Below are 19,930 nucleotides of genomic sequence, written 5' to 3'. Positions count from 1 at the left end.
AATCCACATTCCCTCCCCACTTCAGGGGAAGGATACTGCAAAATGCCCATTCCCACCCCACTCCAGGGGAAGGACACTGCAAAATCTTCATTCCCACCCCGCTCCAGGGGAAGGATACTGCAAAATCCCCATTCCCTCCCCACTCCAGGGGAAGGATACTGCAAAATCTTCATTCCCACCCCACTCCAGGGGAAGGATATTGCAAAATCCCCATTCCCACCCCATTCCAGGGGAAGGATAAATTCCCATTCCCTCCGACTCATTTGTTTGCTTTTAACACTGATCAGCTGTAGGGCGGCCCTTTGAAGCCCCACGGCAAGAGTTTAAACAGTTTTTTTCCCTCTAGTCATCAGCTGGGACTCAGGAGGCAGCAATAGATTGGGGGTGGGACCAAATAAAAGGTAAGAATAACATGGGTGGGGGGGTGGGGGGTGGGGGGGTGGGAGGGCGGGGGGGGAGAACCGGTTCGGTGACATCATATCGTCACTGCTACTGGCTCGGCCGAACCGGACTGAACCGGGAGGAACCCACCGCTGACTAATAGTAATAGTAATGCAGACTTAGAGTTTGATAGTGTTGAGGGGATTATTTGTTTAGCAGAGTGATGGCGTTCAGGAAAAAACTGTCCTTGTGTCTAGTTTTTCTGGTGTGCAGTGCTCTATATTGTCTTTTTGAGGGTAGGAGTTGAAACAATTTATGTCCAGGATGCGAGGGCTCTGTAAATATTTTTTCAGCCCTCTTTTTGACTCGTGCAGTATACAGGTCCTTAATGGAAGTAATAGTAACAACCATGTTACTAACTGCAGTGATCCACTTAACAACAGCGGCAGGAATGTTCGTAAAATGGGACAAAATTCACTTAACAACTGTCTCGCTTAACAACACAGCTCAATTGTGGTTGTACATCGAGAATTACCCGTACTTGTATATAGAACATGTTCTGCATTTAACAATACGTTCCAGATTTCTGAAAATCTTCCAGTGATTAAATAATAGCAGATGTCCACCTATTATTAAGGGGGTGGGAAAGCAAGGGATTTGCCCTCCTTCAATTCTGTGCTTTTGGGTTAAGCTAATTCTCTTTTCCTGGCACCTCCTCTTTGATTCTTCTTTTGGCTCTTTTATATTTGAAGGCTTGGAATAAAAGAAAGAGGAATTTTCTGGGCTGTTTCCCAGGCCTTCTTGACAGTGAAAAGTCTGGGCAAAGCTAAAATGATGGAAAGGCAAAGCAGCAGCCCGAAAGAGAAGATCCAGAAACTAAAGAAAAGTTTAAAACAACGCATACAACAGAACACTAGTGGGGGAAAAAATATGAAAACAATCTAGAATAGAATAGGATAGGATAGGATAGGATAGGATAGGATAGGATAGGATAGGATAGGATAGGATAGGATAGAATAGAATAGAATAGAATAGAATAGAATAGAATAGAATAGAATAGAATAGAATAGAATTCTTTATTGGCCAAGTGTGATTGGACACACAAGGAATTTGTCTTTGGTGCATACGCTCTTGGTGTACATAAAAAGACAAGATACATTTGTCAAGAATCCTAAGGTACAACACTTAATGATAGTCGTAGGGTACAAATAAGCAAGCGAATCATACTAGGAAACAATCAATATGCTGTAAATTGTAAAGATACAAGCAATAAGGTCACAGTCATACAGTCATAAGTGGGAGGAGATGGATGATAGGAACGATGAGAAGATGAATAGTAGTGCAGACTTAGTGAATAATTTGACAGTGTTGAGGGAATTAGTTGTTAAGCAGAGTGATGGCATTCGGGGAAAAACTGTCCTTGTGTCTAGTTGTTCTGGTGTGCAGTGCTCTATAGTGTCATTTTGAGGGTAGGAGTTGAAACAGTTTATGTCCAGGATGTGAGGGGTCTGTAGATATTTTCCCAGCCCTCTTTTTGACTCGTGCAGTAGACAGGTCCTCAATGGAAGGCAGGTTGGTAGCCATTGTTTTTTCTGCAGTTCTAATTATCCTCTGAAGTCTGTGTCTGTCTTGTTGGGTTGCAGAACCAAACCAGATATTTATGGAGGTGCAGATGACAGACTCAATCATTCCTCTGTAGAACTGGATCAGCAGCTCTTTGGGGCAGTTTGAGCTTTCTGAGTTGGCGCAGAAAGAACATTCTTTGTTGTGCTTTTTTGATGACATTTTTGATGTTAGGTGTCCATTTTAGGTCTTGAGATATCTACTGTTGATACTGTGATACTGTCTATAGAATTGTAAGGGAGAAATAAAAAATAGGAGAGCCAGCTTGGTGTACTGTTTAAGGTGTCAGATTAGAAACTGGGAGACTGTGAATTCTAGTCCTGCATTGAGTATGAAGCCAGCTGGGTGACTTTGAACCTGTCACTTTCTCTCAGCCTTAGGAAGGAGGCAATGGCAAGCCTTCTGAAAAAAATACATGCCACGAAAAATGCAGGCCATGTCTGAGGATTGGACACAATGGAACAGAAGGGAGGGAGAAAAAATTGAAAACGCAGGGAAGAAATATGAAGAAGAAGAAGAAAAGCGTAAGAGGATAATTACTCCTCTATGGAGAGAAGGGGGTGAAGACACAATTCCATGTTTTCTCTCTCTTTTAAATTCTTTTCGGTAATCTTTCTTTCTGTCTGCTTGTTCATGTTACTGTTTTGCAAAATCGTGCGCACATAAATATAGGCGGGGAAGAAAATAAGAGAGGTGATAGATAGATGATAATTGATAGATAGATAGATAAATAGATAGATAGATAGATAATGTTAGTTAGTTAGTTAGTTAGTTAGTTAGTTAGTTAGATAGATAGATAGATAGATAGATAGATAGATAGATAGATAGATAGATAGATAGATAGATAGATAGATAGATAGATAGATAGATAATGTTAGTAGGTAGACAGACAGACAGACAGACAGACAGACAGACAGACAGACAGACAGACAGATAGGAAGATAAAACAAAAATAGGTATTAGAGGACAAAACAATCACAGCTTTTACCACAAGAAAGGAGAAACAGGTCTCTCCCTCCCTCCCTCTTTCATCTGTCTGTCCGTCCGTCTGTCCATCCATCTCTCTCTCTCTCTCTCTCTCTCTCTCTACCTCTCTCTCTCTCTCTCTCTCTCTCTACCTCTCTACCTCTCTACCTCTCTCTCTCTCTCTCTCTACCTCTACCTTTCTACCTCTCTACCTCTCTACCTCTCTATTTCTACCTCTACCTCTCTCTCTCTCTCTACCTCTCTACCTCTCTCTCTCTCTCTCTCCCTCTCTCTCTATCTCTCTATCTTTACCTCTCTCTCTCTCTACTTCTCTACCTCTCTCTCTCTCTCTCTATCTCTACCTCTCTACCTCTCTACCTCTCTATTTCTACCTCTACCTCTATCTCTATCTCTACCTCTCTACCTCTCTCTCTCTCTCTCTTGGTCTCTCTCTCTCTCTCTCTCTCTCTCTCTCTCTATCTATCTATCTCTATCTCTCTACCTCTCTACTTCTACCTCTATCTCTATCTCTACCTCTCTACCTCTCTCTCTCTCTCTCTCTCTCTCTCTCTCTCTCTCTCTATCTATCTCTACCTCTCTACTTCTACCTCTACCTCTATCTCTACCTCCCTCTCTCTCTCTCTCTCTCTCTCTCTCTCTCTCTCTCTCTCTCTATCTATCTATCTATCTATCTCTATCTCTACCTCTCTACCTCTCTACCTCTCTACTTCTACCTCTATCTCTATCTGCCCATGACCAACTCCAATCCTAAATCAGAACACAACAGAGAGACAGAAAGGAATCTTAATCTCTTATCTTTGTGCTGAATTCATACGACCGATAAAACCTAAACTACCCAACCCCCCCCTTTTTTAGCCAGCACACCAAACCTAAGGCCTTAACTTGTGGTTGAGTGCTGTTTCAAACCCTGGCCCTGAGTAGAGACAAGGTTTGATTGACCACTGGCCCGCGGGAATCAACACAGATCAGACAGCAGACTCCGTGGAAAAGTGGTTGAGTGGACACTCTAGAGAACATCGGTCCCATCCGCAGCCAGGAGAAACCAGATCCATCTAAGAAATCAGAGGGGTAATTCCCCCCCCACCCCTTACGAAACTCTGCTTGTGGGTAAAGACATTTCATCGTTTGAAGCCGAGCTGTGGGCAGATGGTTGCGAAATCAGTGCTCAGAGTCCTCTCTTGCAAACAGCTGCTCGGATGCCATGTGTGTGTGTTTGTTTGTGTGTGTGTGTGTGAACTCTCAGGCTTTGTTCGGCTTTGTGCTTTTTTGTTAAAGGCTGCAACCACAACTGCCCTTGGCTAAGCCTCCTGCATCTTTCTTCCCTGTTGCGATCCCATGTTTTCTGTTTCCAAGCAGCCAGCTGGTACAGTACCAACGGTTGGGGTGCACCTGCTCATACCATAGTTACCAGTACATGGAGATGTATTCTAGGGTGTTTTTACTGTGCTCAGATGCTTCTTTTTCTTTTCTTTTTTTTTTGTGGAGAGGGGAGGGAAGAGCATTTTCTCAGTGATCATACATCTTGTACAGGGGTGGGCTCTAAATTTTTTTACTACCGGTTCTGTGGGCGTGGCTTATTTTGTGGGTGTGGCTTGGAGGTCATGTGACTAGGTGGGCGTGGCTAGCTGGTCAGAGTCATTTCTGGAAGGTCCTCGCACTTACGACCAATCCTCGCACTTACAACCTGACTCATTTGTTTGCTTTTAACACTGATCAGCTGTAGGGCGGCCCTTTGAAGCCCCGCGGCAAGAGTTTAAACAGTTTTTTTTCCCTCTAGTCATCAGCTGGGACTCGGGAGGCAGCAATAGATTGGGGGGGGTGACTAAATAAAAGGTAAGAATAACGTAGGGGGGTGGGGGGGTGGGAGGGCGGGGGGAGAACCGGTTCGGTGACGTCATATCGTCACCTCTACCAGCTCGGCCGAACCGGACCGGACCGGGAGGAACCCACCACTGATCTTGTAAGATCAGCTCCCTTGGTCTCTGATTCCTGATCCTGCTTTGCTGGAATATGAATGGAGAGTGTCAGACGCAAAGTGTCCTACCTGGACCGTGATGACCTCCGCACAGTCACTCATGCGCTCATGACCTCCCGGATCGACTACTGCAATGCTCTCTACATGGGGCTGGCCATGAAGAGCACTCAGAGGCTCCAACTGGTCCAGAATGCGGCCGCGCGGGTGGTTATGGGCGCAACTCGTTGTGCCCACATGACACCCCTCCTGCGCAAGCTGCACTGGCTCCCAGTGGTCTTCCGGGTGCGATTCAAGGTGCTGGTTACCACCTTTAAAGCGCTCCATGGCATAGGACCCGGGTACCTTCGAGACCGTCTTCTGCCACCAAGTTATGTCGGCTGGCGACACCCAGGGGGAGGGCCTTCTCTGTGGGAGCCCCAGCCCTGTGGAATGAACTGCCCCCGGAAATACGTAAGATCTCCGACCTCCGTGTGTTTCGCTGCGCACTGAAGACCCTGTTGTTCCGCCAGGCAGGGCTATCAACATAATAATTTTAAATTGGGGTATTTTAAATTTTTGGGGTTTTAAATTGAGCCAAATCTATTTAATTATTTTAAATTTTAATCGCTGTTTTGTCTTGTGTTTTTAAATAGGCTGTACACTGCCCTGAGTCCTTCGGGAGAAGGGCGGTATAGAAATAAAATTATTATTATTATTATTATTATTATTATTATTATTATTATTATTATTATTATTATTATTATTATTATGAAGACCACTCGGAGGCTTCAGCTGGTGCAGAATGCGGCCGCGTGGGTAGTGATGGGAGTGCCCCGACACTCTCATGTTACACCCCTCCTGCGCGACCTGCATTGGCTACCGGTTGCCCTCCGGGTGAGATTCAAGCTGCTGGTTATTACCTATAAAGCCTTACATGGCTTAGGCCCGGGGTACCTGACGGACCATCTGCGGCCAGCGACAGCTCCCCATCGCCCGGTGCGTTCCCACAGGGAGGGCCTCCTTGGAGTGCCGTCGGCCAGGCAGTGTCGTCTGGCGACTCCTAGGGAATGGGCTTTCTCTGTGGGCGCACCTACCTTATGGAATCAACTCCCCCTGGAGCTCCGGGTGGCCCCTGACCTGCGCTCTTTCCGCCGTGACCTTAAGACATGGTTATTTCACCAGGCCGGATTCGACTGAAGGGGTTTTTAAGGGAAGTTTTAATGGTTTTTAGCATTTAATATTGATTTTATTTGTTTTTATTGCTGTGAGCCGCCCTGAGTCCTTTTTGGAGAGAGGGTGGCATATAAGCTTAAGAAAGAAAGAAAGAAAGAAAGAAAGAAAGAAAGAAAGAAAGAAAGAAAGAAAGAAAGAAAGAAAGAAAGAAAGAAAGAAAGAAAGAAAGAAAGAATCAGGACCACACGTTGGGTTCCAGTTAGCTAATATACTGCTCATGCCTCTGTGTAAGAATCTAGTTAATTGATGGTCAGCCCTACATGTGGGCTAGATTGGAATCAACAGAATTTCAAGAGAGGTTGGACTTATAGTTTGTGAGTACGTAATTACTCTAGGCTGATTGCTCTCTTGATGCCAACCCCAGGCTCTGTCTGTCCTTCTCCTTGTTGTTGTTGTTAGTTGCGAAGTCGTGTCCAACCCATTGTGACCCCATGGACAATGTTCCTCCAGGCCTTCCTGTCCTCTACCATCCTCTGGAGTCCATTTAAGTTCATGCCGACTGCTTTAATGACTCCATCCAGCCACCTCATTCTCTGTCGTCCCATTCTTCTTTTGCCCTCAATCTTTCCCAGAGTTAGGCTCTTCTCCAATGAGTCCTCCCTTCTCATTAGGTGGCCACGCCCACCCAGTCACATCACTCCCCCACCAAGCCACGCCCACAGAACCGGTAGTAACAAATTTTACATTTCACCACTGCAATGGATAGATGAGGAAGATCAGCATGCACAGGAAGAAATGGCTTTCTCATAATTTTGTTGTGTTCCTTCACTTAAGGCTTCCTGCTTCAATCACATTTGCCAACGGAGCAATTTTGCGGGTTATAGAGGTCACTCCCCTTTGACTGCTGTAGGTATCCCTGGGAAACAGCCTTGAGGGAGATAAGCATGGAATGTGCATCTGTTTTTGGCTGCTGTGCAGTTTTGCCAGTTTCCCTGTACCCCTGGCCTATGGCAACTTGAGAGCAGGCCAGGGATGCTTTGTGAGTTGACATTGTGTAGTTTAAAGAAGAATAAAAACATACATCAGATGTTTGAGCTAGGTTGAAAGTTGAGCTATTGAAAAGCCATATAGCATTGGCTGAATGTTAGACAGATGTAGATGAAAACAAGAGAGGAAAGGGGACAAAGTACTTGTGAAATTGGGTGTTGATGACATACTGGAAGGTAGGGAAGATGTGGACTCCAAGCTGCAGTGGGTGTTGAAGCTTTGTCATGAAGGACCATAATGATCTTCCTTGTAGATCCTTGAGAAGGTAGCTAAACTTGTATGTCATCTGTTCATTTGTGGCTTAACAGGTTTGAAAGTAAAAGAGAAAGGAGTCCCTGCAAATTTTACTCTGATAGTCATTGCCAACTACAGGAGGCAGTAATCATCTCTGTTTCAAGGCCATTGAGCCACCACTGTCTGAAGACATCTCTGTGGTCATGTAGCCAGCATGACATCACGGAATGCTGTTACCTTCTCACTGAAGTGGTACTTATTTATCTGCTCGCATTTGCATGCTTTCAAACTGCTGGAGCTGAGGCGAGAATGGGAACTCACCCCATCACATGGCGCTTGGCTCTCAAACCTGGACTGCCAGATTTCCAACCACCAAGCCGGGTGTTTTAACTGCCGAGCCACCCCACCACCCAAGATTGGAACAGCAGCCTATAAAAAGGTTTATTTCAATAGGCATAACGTAATTTATGGAGTAAGCCAGGCCAACAGGTGAGGAGGAGGCAAGGGGACCTACGGTCCACAGTAGACCTCGCCATGATTTGCATTTAGTTTTGGTCACCACGATGTAAAAAAGATGTGGAGACTCTAGAAAGAGTGCAGAGAAGAGCAACCAAGAGGATTAGGGGACTGGAGGCTAAAAGATATGAAGAACGGTTGCAGGAACTAGGTATGTCTAGTTTAATGAAAAGAAGGACTAGGGGAGACATGATAGCAGTCTTCCAATATCTCAGGGGTTGCCACAAAGAAGAGGGAGTCAAGCTATTCTCCAAAGCATTTCAGGAGAAGAAGCAATGGGTGGAAACTAATCAAGGAGAGAAGCAACTTAGCACTAAGGAGCAATTTCCTGACAGTGAGAACAATGAATCAGTGGAACCACTTGCCTCCAGAAGTTGTGAATGCTCCAACACTGGATATTTTAAAGAAGATGTTGGATGACCATTTGTCTGAAGTGGTGTTGGGTTTCCTGCCTAAGCAGGGGGTTGGACTAGAAGACCTCCAAGGTCCCTTCCAATTCTGTTATTCTATATTCTATAGTTCAGCAAAAATGCCTGACACCTAAAGACCTAAAAATCGGAAGAATCAAAATTAAAAAAGAAGAAGAAGAAGAAGCTTTGAGCTACATTGCTGGAGGGAAAACAGAAGAGAGGATTTTGGTTTGTTTGTTTGTAAGCTTTTGCTTTGGCGCCATTCTCTTGTGGCTAAACTGGCTATCTGCCCAGCCTCATTTTCCTCCTTAACTCTCCTCCCAGATGTGGCTGTAATCTGCTCCTCGAGATAAGCACTCCTAAGGATTTGAGTCCCAGCTGAAAAGTCGGGCTGATACATCCCGCTAATAGAGAATAAACACGTAGCTGAGTGATCTATATATTGTTGGGTTCTTGGTGTTTTCTGGACCGTCTTTTCCTTCTTGCAGGCTTCTCATCACCAACCCTGGTGATGAAACTTCTGCAAGAACATCCGCATGAAGACAAAAAAAACCCAGGTTTCCAAGAACCCAACATCAAACTAAACCGAAATAAGGATTGTTTCCTTGTGGCTTAGCTTGGGGTCTGAACTCAGCCTGGGTTGTTTATTCATTCAACTCCAGTTGTATCAATCTTCTTGACGCAAGGTTGATGATTGCCCATTTCTGCTTGAAAGCATGATTCAAAACATACCCCGAAGGAAAAAAAAAAGGAACGCGATACACTCATCGTACTTTGCTGATAGAAGAATTTGGTGTTACTCATTAGCCATGTGGGAACATCTCCACCAACATGGGAGCTCTGCCAAGGAGGACTCAGAAGGCTTTCCCATCCAAAAAGGCAGAGAAAACTGGAGGAGTTCAGCTATAATTCATGCCATGAACACTGCTTGGGTTGTGAGGGTTTTTTTTTTTGACATCTATTTAGCTCGTCTTCTCTTTCTGTGTAGCTGCTCATTTTCCTATGATTTGGGAGAGGCACAAATCTTTCTTTGAAAGACACAAATCTTCCTTCCTTCCTTCCTTCCTTCCTTCCTTCCTTCCTTCCTTCCTTCCTTCCTTCCTTCCTTCCTTCCTTCCTTCTCTTCCTTCCTTCCTTCCTTCCTTCCTTCCCTCCCTCCCTCCCTCCCTCCCTCCCTCTCCTTCCTTCCTTCCTTCCTTCCTTCCTTCCTTCCTTCCTTCCTTCCTTCCTTTGTGGTTGTATATCAAGGACTACCTGTAAAGGTGCTCTTTATTTATTTTGTTCCCATTTGAAAATAAAATCTGCTCATTTTCCTATGATTTGGGAGAGGCACAAATCTTTCTTTGAGAGACACAAATCTTCCTTCCTTCCTTCCTTCCTTCCTTCCTTCCTTCCTTCCTTCCTTCCTTCCTTCCTTCCTTCCTTCCTTCCTTCCCTTCCTTCCTTCCTTCCTTCCTTCCCTCCCTCCCTCCCTCCCTCTCCTTCCTTCCTTCCTTCCTTCCTTCCTTCCTTCCTTCCTTCCTTCCTTCCTTCCTTCCTTCCATTGTGGTTGTATATCAAGGACTACCTGTAAAGGTGCTCTTTATTTATTTTGTTCCCATTTGAAAATAAAATTTGGCTTGTTCTTGCACTTCACGTTTGCCTATTAAACAGATTGCCAGCATTAGAAAGAGTGCAGAGAAGAGCAACAAAGATGATTAGGGGACTGGAGCAGGGGTGAAATGCTCCTGGTTCGGACCGGATCACCCGATCCGGGAGCGATGGCGGCGGGTGGTTCGGAGAACCAGTAGCAAAAATCCCTGCGCCCCCCCCCCACCACCATGCCCAGCTGAGCTGCACGATCATCAGAGGCTTTTTAAAAAAAAACTTTTAAAAGCATTTTTTCTACAACCTCTTCCGACGAAAAAATGCTTTTAAAAGTAAAAAAAAAAGCCTCTGATGATCGCACGGCTCAGGTAGGATCGTCAGAGGCTTTTCAAAGCATTTTTTCCTGCAACCTCTTGGCCGAAGAGGTGGTAAAAAAAAATGCTTTGAAAAGTCTCTGACGATCCCAGCTGAGTTGCCTGATCGTCAGAGAGGCTTTTCAAAGCATTAGAAAAAATGCTTTGAAAAGTTAAAAAAAAAAAAAAAGTTGGCCACGCCCACCCCAGTCACATTACCCTCCCCCACCAAGCCATGCCCACAGAACTGGTAGTAACACATTTTACATTTCACCCCTGGACTGGAGGCTAAAACATATGAAGAACGGTTGCAGGAATTGGGTATGTCTAGTTTAATGAAAAGAAGGACTAGGGGAGACATGATAGCAGTCTTCCAATATCTCAGGGGCTGCCCCAAAGAAGAGGGAGTCAAGCTGTTCTCCAAAGCACCTGAGGGCAGAACAAGAAGCAACAGGTGGAAACTAATTAAGGAGAGAAGCAACTTAGAACTAAGGAGAAACTTCCTGACAGTGAGAACAATTAATCAGTGGAACAACCTGCCTCCAGAAGTTGTGAATGCTCCAACACTGGAAGTTTTTAAGAAGAGGTTGTAAGGCTATTTGTCTGAAGTGGTGTAGGGTTTCCTGCCTAAGCAGGGGGTTGGACTAGAAGACCTCCAAGGTCCCTTCCAATTCTGTTATTCTATAGAGATTTATAACTAGCTTTGTCAATCTTTTTTTTTTTTTCATGTGTCCAAAAACCTGGTGTAATTAACTGCAGCTTTGTGGACAGGTGTTTGTGTGTGATTTTTTTTTTTTTTTGCATGATTTAGGCTCTGCCCAGAACTGCAGATCACAGTTTAATAATATTTCCTTCTTAGCAGCTTAATTACTCAGCTCTTTGAAGCTGTGGCCAGTTCTGTGATTTGTCTCCATTAAGTAGGCCAACTCTACAGCTCTCTTGATCTGTTGCTGTTTCTTCAACTTTCTAGGACCTTCCTTCCTTCCTTCCTTCCTTCCTTCCTTCCTTCCTTCCTTCCTTCCTTCCTTCCTTCCTTTCTTTCTCCCTTCCTTTCCTTTCCTTTTTCCTTTCCTCTCTTCTCTTCCTTCATCTTCTTTCCCTTCCCTGCCCCTCACTTTTTCTTTCTTTCTTTCTTTCTTTCTTTCTTTCTTTCTTTCTTTCTTTCTTTCTTTCTTTCTTTCTTTCTTCCTTCCTTCCTTCCTTCCTTCCTTTCTCCCTTTCCTTTCTCCCTTCCTTTCCTTTCCTTTTTCCTTTCCTCTCTTCTCTTCCTTCATCTTCTTTCCCTTCCCTGCCCCTCACTTTTTTTTCTTTCTTTCTTTCTTTCTTTTTCTTTCTCTCTTTCTTTCTTTCTTTCTTTCTTTCTTTCTTTCTTTCTTTCTTTCTTTCTTTCTTTCTTTCTTTCTTTCTTTCGTCCTTCCTTCCTTCCTTTCCCTTCCTTCCTTCTTCTCCTTCTCCTTCTCCTTCTCCTCCTCCTCCTCCTTTCCGAATATTCAGAAACTTTTCATAAACCCCCAAGAACAAGTATTCTTTCAAAGCAGCCTGTTTCATTCCTCTTCTTTTTGTAGAAGTTCAGTTCTGTAACTCTGGAATTATTTTTTTTTAATTTGATTTATATGCCGCCCTTCTCCGGAGACTCAGGGCGGCTTACAATGCGCTAAGCAATAGCCTTCATCCTTTTTTTGTATATTTATACAAAGTCAGCTTATTGCCCCCACAAACTGGGTCCTCAATTTACCTACCTTAGAAAGGATGGAAGGCTGAGTCAACCTTGAGCCTTGGCGAGATTCGAACCTGCAGTAATTGCAGGCAGCTGGTCTTAATAACAGGGTGCTTTAGACCACTGTACTACCGAGGCTCTATTCCAATGCTGTCAACCCCAAAGTTTGCTATTATTGGGAGTGATTTTATATTAAATAAAATGCAAACATCTAGATTCTCTCACCAGCATTGGTGAGGCGAAAGCCAGAAAAGGGGATGGGGGAGAGAGAGAGAGACCTGCTTTTTTTTTTTTACCGCTCCCTACTTCTATTTCATTCTAATATAACAGGATTTGCTTTCAATGGCTCTTTTAAAAGAAAAGAGAATACCTGATTGTTTTTCAGAAGAGTGGAAAACAATAAAAGCATTTGCTCACTTCTTCAGTTACAAGGTTGCTGAGGGTTGCCATCTCCTTTATGGCAGCATCCTCTCTGCGGTGGTTTTGACGCTTCTTTTCTTTACTGCGTATCCTTCAGTCAGTCCCAAAGGGGGGAAAAATCAGTTTGAGAAACACTTCCTGTTGAGTTTCTGCAGGACAGCTAGTCCTCGACGTACGACCACAATGGGACTTGAATGTCCATGGTGAAGCAAGAAGGTTGTTAACTGAGTCATACCTGATTTTACAATCACACCTGATTTTGCTGGCGCTGTGAATCAGCGAATGCTTGAGGTTGTTTAGTAAACCGTGGGGTCTTTAAATGAATATAGCTTCACCCCAGTGGTGGAATTCAATATTTTTTTACTACCGGTTCTGTGGGCGTGGCTTGGTGGGCGTGGCAGGGGAAGGATACTGCAAAATCTCCATTCCCTCCCCACTCCAGGGGAAGGTAACTGCAAAATCCCCATTTCCTCCCCACTCCAGGGGAAGGTTACTGCAAAATCCCTATTTCCTCCCCACTCCAGAGGAAGGTTACTGCAAAATCCCCATTTCCTCCCCACTCCAGAGGAAGGTTACTGCAAAATCCCCATTTCCTCCCCACTCCAGAGGAAGGTTACTGCAAAATCCCCATTTCCTCCCCACTCCAGGGGAAGGTTACTGCAAAATCCCCATTTCCTCCCCACTCCAGAGGAAGGTTACTGCAAAATCCCCATTTCCTCCCCACTCCAGAGGAAGGTTACTGCAAAATCCCCATTTCCTCCCCACTCCAGAGGAAGGTTACTGCAAAATCCCCATTTCCTCCCCACTCCAGGGGAAGGTTACTGCAAAATCTCCATTCCCTCCCCACTCCAGGGGAAGGTTACTGCAAAATCTCCATTCCCTCCCCACTCCAGGGGAAGGATATTGCAAAATCCCCATTTCCTCCCCACTCCAGGGGAAGGATACTGCAAAATCTCCATTTCCTCCCCACTCCAGAGGAAGGTTACTGCAAAATCCCCATTTCCTCCCCACTCCAGGGAAAGGATACTGCAAAATCCCCATTTCCTCCCCACTCCAGGGGAAGGATACTGCAAAATCTCCATTCCCTCCCCACTCCAGGGGAAGGATACTGCAAAAATCTCCATTCCCTCCCCACTCCAGGGGAAGGATACTGCAAAAATCTCCATTCCCACCCCACTCCAGGGGAAAGATACTGCAAAATCCCCATTTCCTCCCCACTCCAGAGGAAGGTTACTGCAAAATCCCCATTTCCTCCCCACTCCAGGGGAAAGATACTGCAAAATCCCCATTTCCTCCCCACTCCAGAGGAAGGTTACTGCAAAATCCTCATTTCCTCCCCACTCCAGGGAAAGGATACTGCAAAATCCCCATTTCCTCCCCACTCCAGGGGAAGGATACTGCAAAATCTCCATTCCCTCCCCACTCCAGGGGAAGGATACTGCAAAAATCTCCATTCCCTCCCCACTCCAGGGGAAGGATACTGCAAAAATCTCCATTCCCACCCCACTCCAGGGGAAAGATACTGCAAAATCCCCATTTCCTCCCCACTCCAGAGGAAGGTTACTGCAAAATCCCCATTTCCTCCCCACTCCAGAGGAAGGTTACTGCAAAATCCCCATTTCCTCCCCACTCCAGAGGAAGGTTACTGCAAAATCCCCATTTCCTCCCCACTCCAGGGGAAGGTTACTGCAAAATCCCCATTTCCTCCCAATCAGCTGGGACTTGGGAGACAGAGAATAGATGGGGGCGGGGCCAGTCAGAATTTTTTACTACCGGTTCTCCGAACTACTCAAAATTTCCACTACCGGTTCTTCAGAACTGGTCAGAACCTGCTGAAACCCTCCTCTGCCGTGGGGTCGGATTTTGAGTTGCGTGTCATTTGCATCTGGAATAAGTTTTGTGAGGCGCGTGGACGTAATTCTCTCTTCTCTTTTCACCACTCCTCAGAGCTCTGGCTGATGTGATGCGACCAGAAGGTGCCTGTACCACGGATCACATGGAAACCGATCTCAATATCGTGGTTCATATGCAGCATTACGAGAACATGGAGACGAGAGCGCCTGCTAACAACTTACGTAAGTGTGAGCGTTTCGGGGTTTCGCTCGATGAGCCTTGGAGTTCCTTTATACCCGCAAGAGGCTGACTTTGTCTTGCTTTGCTAAATCCAGCGCTAAGAATTGGCCAAATTTTGACCTTCGGTTTTTATTGCTGGTGGGTTTCACCTAAGCGTATCTTTTTGCTAGACAACCTCTTTAAAAAAGACAGTTGAGTTGCTTTTCAAGTCTGTAGAGATTCTCGGTCATCCAAGGTCCTGGTTGTCCCAAATTGGTGCTTTTTTTTCAGGAGGCAACTGGACTTTCTTGGGGTTTTTTTTCTTTTGAAGACATTTTGCTCCTCATCCAAGAAGCTTCTTCAGCTCTGACTGGATGGTGAAGGATGGAAGATTTTATATTTCTTGTAGACAGCTGGTCATTTGCATCTTTTTAGAGGGTCGTTGAAGCACTTGGAGGTTTACCTGTGTCCTCAGGGTCACCTGAGTTAGTGCTCCTGGTTCCTGTAGTCTGTAATTTTTTTTTCTCCTCTGGAAATCCATTCCTACTCCCACACCATTCAAAGGGTATTCATCCCAAATTATATAGCTAAAAGTCTGTAGAGATTCTCCATCATCCAGGTCATGGTTGTCCCAAAGGTGCTTTTTTTTCAGGAGGCAACTGGACTTTCTTTTTTCTTTTGAAGACGTTTCACTTCTCATCCAAGAAGCTTCTTCAGCTCTGACTGGATGGTGAAGGATGGAAGGTTTTATATTTCTTGTAGACAGCTGGTGATTCGCATCTTTTTAGAGGGTCGTTGAAGCACTTGGAGGTTTACCTGTGCCCTCAGGGTCACCTGAGTGGGGCAAATGGTTCCTGCAGTCCGCCATTTTCCCCCTGGAAATCCATTCCTACTCCCACACCATGGTTTTCGAGTATTGGATTTTGCACCAAATGCTTTTCAAGTCTTCCAGTCAGAACTCACTTCAAGAACCAGGAAGGGCAAAACCTTTTAGGCACCCCAATGAAACACATGTTGTCTTAAATGTTGTACACCTTAGCGCGACTTAATTTTCAGTCTGCTGGCTCTGCTATGAAAAATTGCGGTGGATTTTCCTCAAAAGAATTTTCTGACGGGTCAAGGATTGTAACCAGGTCTTGGTGGCAGCCGTGAACTCACAATCCCTCGTTGTAGACCCGCGTTGTAGATTTGTGGTGTATCCATTTTGTTCCGCCTCGTATTTCAATCAGGTGTTGTTGTTTTTTTTTCTTTTTTGGGGTGTGTGTGTCATGGCTGGTATAAATATATATCGGAATTTCTGGCGTATTAATCAATTATTTTGGAAAAGGTTTCCAGCAAGGGAAAACAGAGCGTGGTGGAATTTGGAAGAATACTCCGGAATTTGTCAGAATTGTAGGGTTTTTTTTCCACTTCATTAGCAATATATGCTACTGCTAAACCCAGCTCAAAACCTATTGGGGAATAATGGTAAATATTTAGATTAAAGCTGCTGCTTTGAGTGAGATCTCAGAGCTGGATGATTATCAACAATTAGTTATGAAACGTTTGTCAGTAAAAATAACTAATAAATCAACGCAGGAAGTTCTCTCCCTCTCCCTCCCCCTCCCTCCCGCCTCCCCCCTCTCTCATGTGAAGTGTTAATACCACTTTATAAGGCCTTGATAAGGCCACACTTGGAATGCTGCATTTAGCTTTGGTCGCCGCAATGTAAAAAAAGATGTTGAGACACTAGAAAGAATGCAGAGAAGAGCAACAAAGAGGATTAGGGGACTGGAGGCTAAAACATATGAAGAACGGTTGCAGGAACTGGGTGTGTCTAGTTTAATGAAGAGAAGGACTAGGGGAGACATGATAGCAGTCTTCCAATATCTCAGGGGTTGCCACAAAGAAGAGGGAGTCAAGCTATTCTCCAAAGCATCCAAGGGTGGAAACTCATGAAGGAGAGAAGCAACTTAGAACTAAGGAGAAATTTCCTGGCACTTAGAACAATTCATCAGTGAAACAACTTGCCTGCAGAAGTTGTGAATGCTCCAACACTGGAAGTTTTTAAGAAGAGGTTAGATAACCATTTGTCTGAAGTGGTGTAGGGCTTCCTGCCTAAGCAGGGGGTTGGACTAGAAGACCTCCAAGGTCCCTTCCAACTCTGTTATTCTATTTTTTTATTTATCTATTCTCTCTCTCCCCCTCTCTCTCCCTCTCCTTCTCCATCTCTAGCCATCTAGGGTGCCTTCATTGATTGTGAAAATGCAACCCCTGTAACTGCTCCATGTTTATATTTTCAGTGCAGGTTTCAAAAATTGGAACCTCTGCATTGTTCCTACGGGAAAGAAGAGCTTCTTTGAGCAATTCTTCGCCATTCCCTTATGACCTCTTGAAAAAGAGGTGTGGGGTTTTTTTTTGTTTTTTTAAAAAAAGTAAACGTTTCTTGATCATCTTTTTCATCCGTGCTGCCTCGTTGTTCTGGAGACAGTTTTTTTTTTAAAACTGGATTTGTCTCCCTCCTCATGGAGAACGTCGCCAATCTTTAAAAAAAAAAAAAAAGCGGAGTATTTTAAGACCGTCACTTTTTAATTGATGTGTTCGCCGTTGTTTCCTGGCTGTTGCTTTTTGGAGGTGTTGAAGAAGAAAATTGGGTGACATGAATGGATCTAATTTGTGCGAATTAGATTAATCCGACTTGAGCTTAAGAAGCCGAAAATAACTGTGTGTTGATTAAAATATGAATGACGGGAAGCGCGCGCCGGAGCTGTGAGAACTGGACTAATGTTGCTGCTGATATTGGTCGGGAAGGTGCATAGAAACTCTTCATGGAATCTGTGTTTTTGGAATTGACCCATTTTGGATGGTCACACAGTACAGGTCATCCTTGACTTACGACGGCAATCAAGCCCCAAATTTATGTTGCTAAGTGAAAACATTTGTGAAGCGAGCTTCGCCCCCGTTTTACAGCTTGTCTTGCCACTGTTGTTAAGTGAATCGTTGCAAATGGCTAGGAACACGGTCGTTAAGCGAATCTGGCTTCCCCCATTGACTTGGCTTATCAGAAGGTCACAAAAGCGGATTGCTGCCAACCCTCTGAATTTGGATCACGTGACCGTGGGGATGTCGCAACAGCTCATAAGTCACTTTTTTCCAGGGCCGTTGTACATTTGAACGGTCAACTAAATGAACTGTTGTAAGTCGAAGACTACCTATATACTGAATTGGCATATTGGGCATAATCTCAAAGAAACATCAGTAGAAAACCAGCTTCTCATATTGGGTAAATGTTATAGGCTCAGTGTCCTTTCCAACTCTTAGTCTGTTCTGTTCTGTTCTGTTTTATTCTATACTGTTCTGTTCTGTTCTGTTCTGTTCTACTCTACTCTATTCCATTCCATTCTATTCTCTAACCTATCTATCTATAGTCTATCATCTATCTATCTACCTACCTACCTACCTACCTACCTACCTACCTATCTACCATTTATCATCTATCATCTATCTATCATCTATCGTCTATCGTCTATCGTCTATCGTCTATCGTCTATCGTCTATCGTCTATCGTCTATCGTCTATCTATCTATCTATCTATCTATCTATCTATCTATCTATCTATCTATTAATAAATCAATCTATCCATCTATCCATCTATCTCATCTGTATAGCTGTGTGTGTGTGTCTGTCTGTCTGTCTATCTATCTATCTATCTATCTATCTATCTATCTATCTATCTATCTATCTTCTATCTTGTCTATTTCCTCCTCCTTTCCTCCTCCTACTCCTTCTAGCACTGTGTCAGCATTCCAGAAAACCCCCAACTCCAATTAAAAACTCTGAAATAGGCATTTTCTCAAAATTCCATTTATTAGAGTAGGGATACTGGCACATCTTGGGAAAACCAGAATCTCAGAGTTCCGGTTTTTCCCTCAGTAAATCAACCCCCCCCCCCAAATCATTCCCTCACTCCTCAGTCAATCACATGGCCCAATCACCATCCGTCTCATCTTGAGACATCACTCCAACCACTCCTTCTCCAGATGCAGGATTGTCCTGACCTTGACCGAAAGGAAGAATGGTATTTTGTCTAACTACATTCCCTCTACTAAATGTCTAAATACATTCACTCCCACATATGTTCCTTTTGGCTTCTAGGTCCTCGCTAAGAAATTTTTCAAAATGACCATCAGATCATTAGTATTTCATGTACAGTATTATATTAACACATTCTGATGCTTAGGAGTTAGATGTTCTACTCCCCCTCCCCACCTGAAAAGAACTCTGTCCCAACTGCCAGTTGCCTTATATTAAGACGCTCAGCTGTTACCCCTTCGCTAAACCGGGCATGGGCGTGGCCAGTGCATGACTCATCCAGCCTGCGGGCTGGGACATTCGACTCCCCATCCCTCTCTGTTCCAACTGCCAGTTGCATTCTACATTACATTTCAGGCTTTAAGTATCAATTTATCAAGCCCGTTCACATAGTTTCGGAGCGAAGCACGGGTGTCCAGCTAGTAAGACATAAAACCCCAAAGTGCAGGAACACTTTTCTGCCTGGTATTTTAACTGGGGCTGATGGCACATGGATGTTGATGATGACGCTTGCTCTTCATGGACACAAAACAGGCCTACCGTGTGGACCAAGGGCCTGGGGCCCACTTAAACCTAAAAGGGTTCTCCCTGAGTCTAAAAACAGAAAGGGATTCAAAATTTGCTTTCTCGGCTGTCCTTTCCTCTTTTGAATGCCAATGTTGATGGGTCTAGCAAAGGCCAGTAAGATATTCCACGAACATCTTTATCCAGACAGATGGCATTTTTATGGCACTGACCTTTCCTTTCATCTTCTTTCTTAATTGTCTTTTTAAAAAGAGAGAAAGAGTTCTCTGCTGAAGTTCTCCCTAAACTGTGCATGGGAGGAGAGAGAGAGAGAGAGGAAAGAAGAAGAAGAAGAAAAGGATTTTCCAAGAATTGTTTTCCTTGACTCTGAGAACATTGATGACTTAGTTTTAGCTGTCTTTGCCTCTCACCCCTCTTCAACGACACCTCGCGATAGTCATTTGATGGGTGGCAACTTAACAAGCCTATAGCTAAGACCTTGAGGGAACATCTTCTTCCCCAACACCTTTGGGTTTCATGTGATGATGTTGGGTTAGATAGAAGAAAGTGAGAATAAGAATGGAATGGAATAGAAGTAAAGAATGGAATGGAATGGAATGGAATGGAATGGAATGGAATGGAATAGAATAGAATAGAATAGAATAGAATAGAATAGAATAGAATAGAATAGAATAGAATAGAATAGAATAGAATAGAATAGAAATTAGAACTAGAATAGAATAGAATAGAAATTAGAACTAGAATAGTTGGGTTAGAAGGAAGTGGGAATAAGAATGGAATGGAATGAAATAGAAGTAAAGAATGGAATGAAATGGAATGGAATGGAATGGAATGGAATGGAATGGAATAGAATAGAATAGAATAGAATAGAATAGAATAG

At 44.1% G+C, this 19,930-nt stretch overlaps 1 protein-coding gene across 1 annotated transcript in view; it reads left to right on the top strand.

The window, feature by feature from the left end:
* Positions 1 to 19,930, top strand: part of SHISA9 (shisa family member 9) — a 233,236-nt gene that overhangs the window by 6,277 nt on the left and 207,029 nt on the right. Inside the window, exon 2 of the mRNA XM_087878407.1 lies at positions 14,350 to 14,477. Within this exon, the coding sequence (XP_087734533.1) occupies positions 14,350 to 14,477 (128 nt within the window). The remainder of the gene's footprint in view (positions 1 to 14,349; positions 14,478 to 19,930) is intronic.

This window comes from Pantherophis guttatus, chromosome 14 (genome assembly GCF_059756535.1).
Source record: "Pantherophis guttatus breed Tessera chromosome 14, ASM5975653v1, whole genome shotgun sequence".
Classification (NCBI taxonomy): domain Eukaryota; kingdom Metazoa; phylum Chordata; class Lepidosauria; order Squamata; family Colubridae; genus Pantherophis; species Pantherophis guttatus.
Note: the sequence above shows the minus strand (reverse complement) of the source record. Positions and strands in the feature narration are given on the sequence as shown.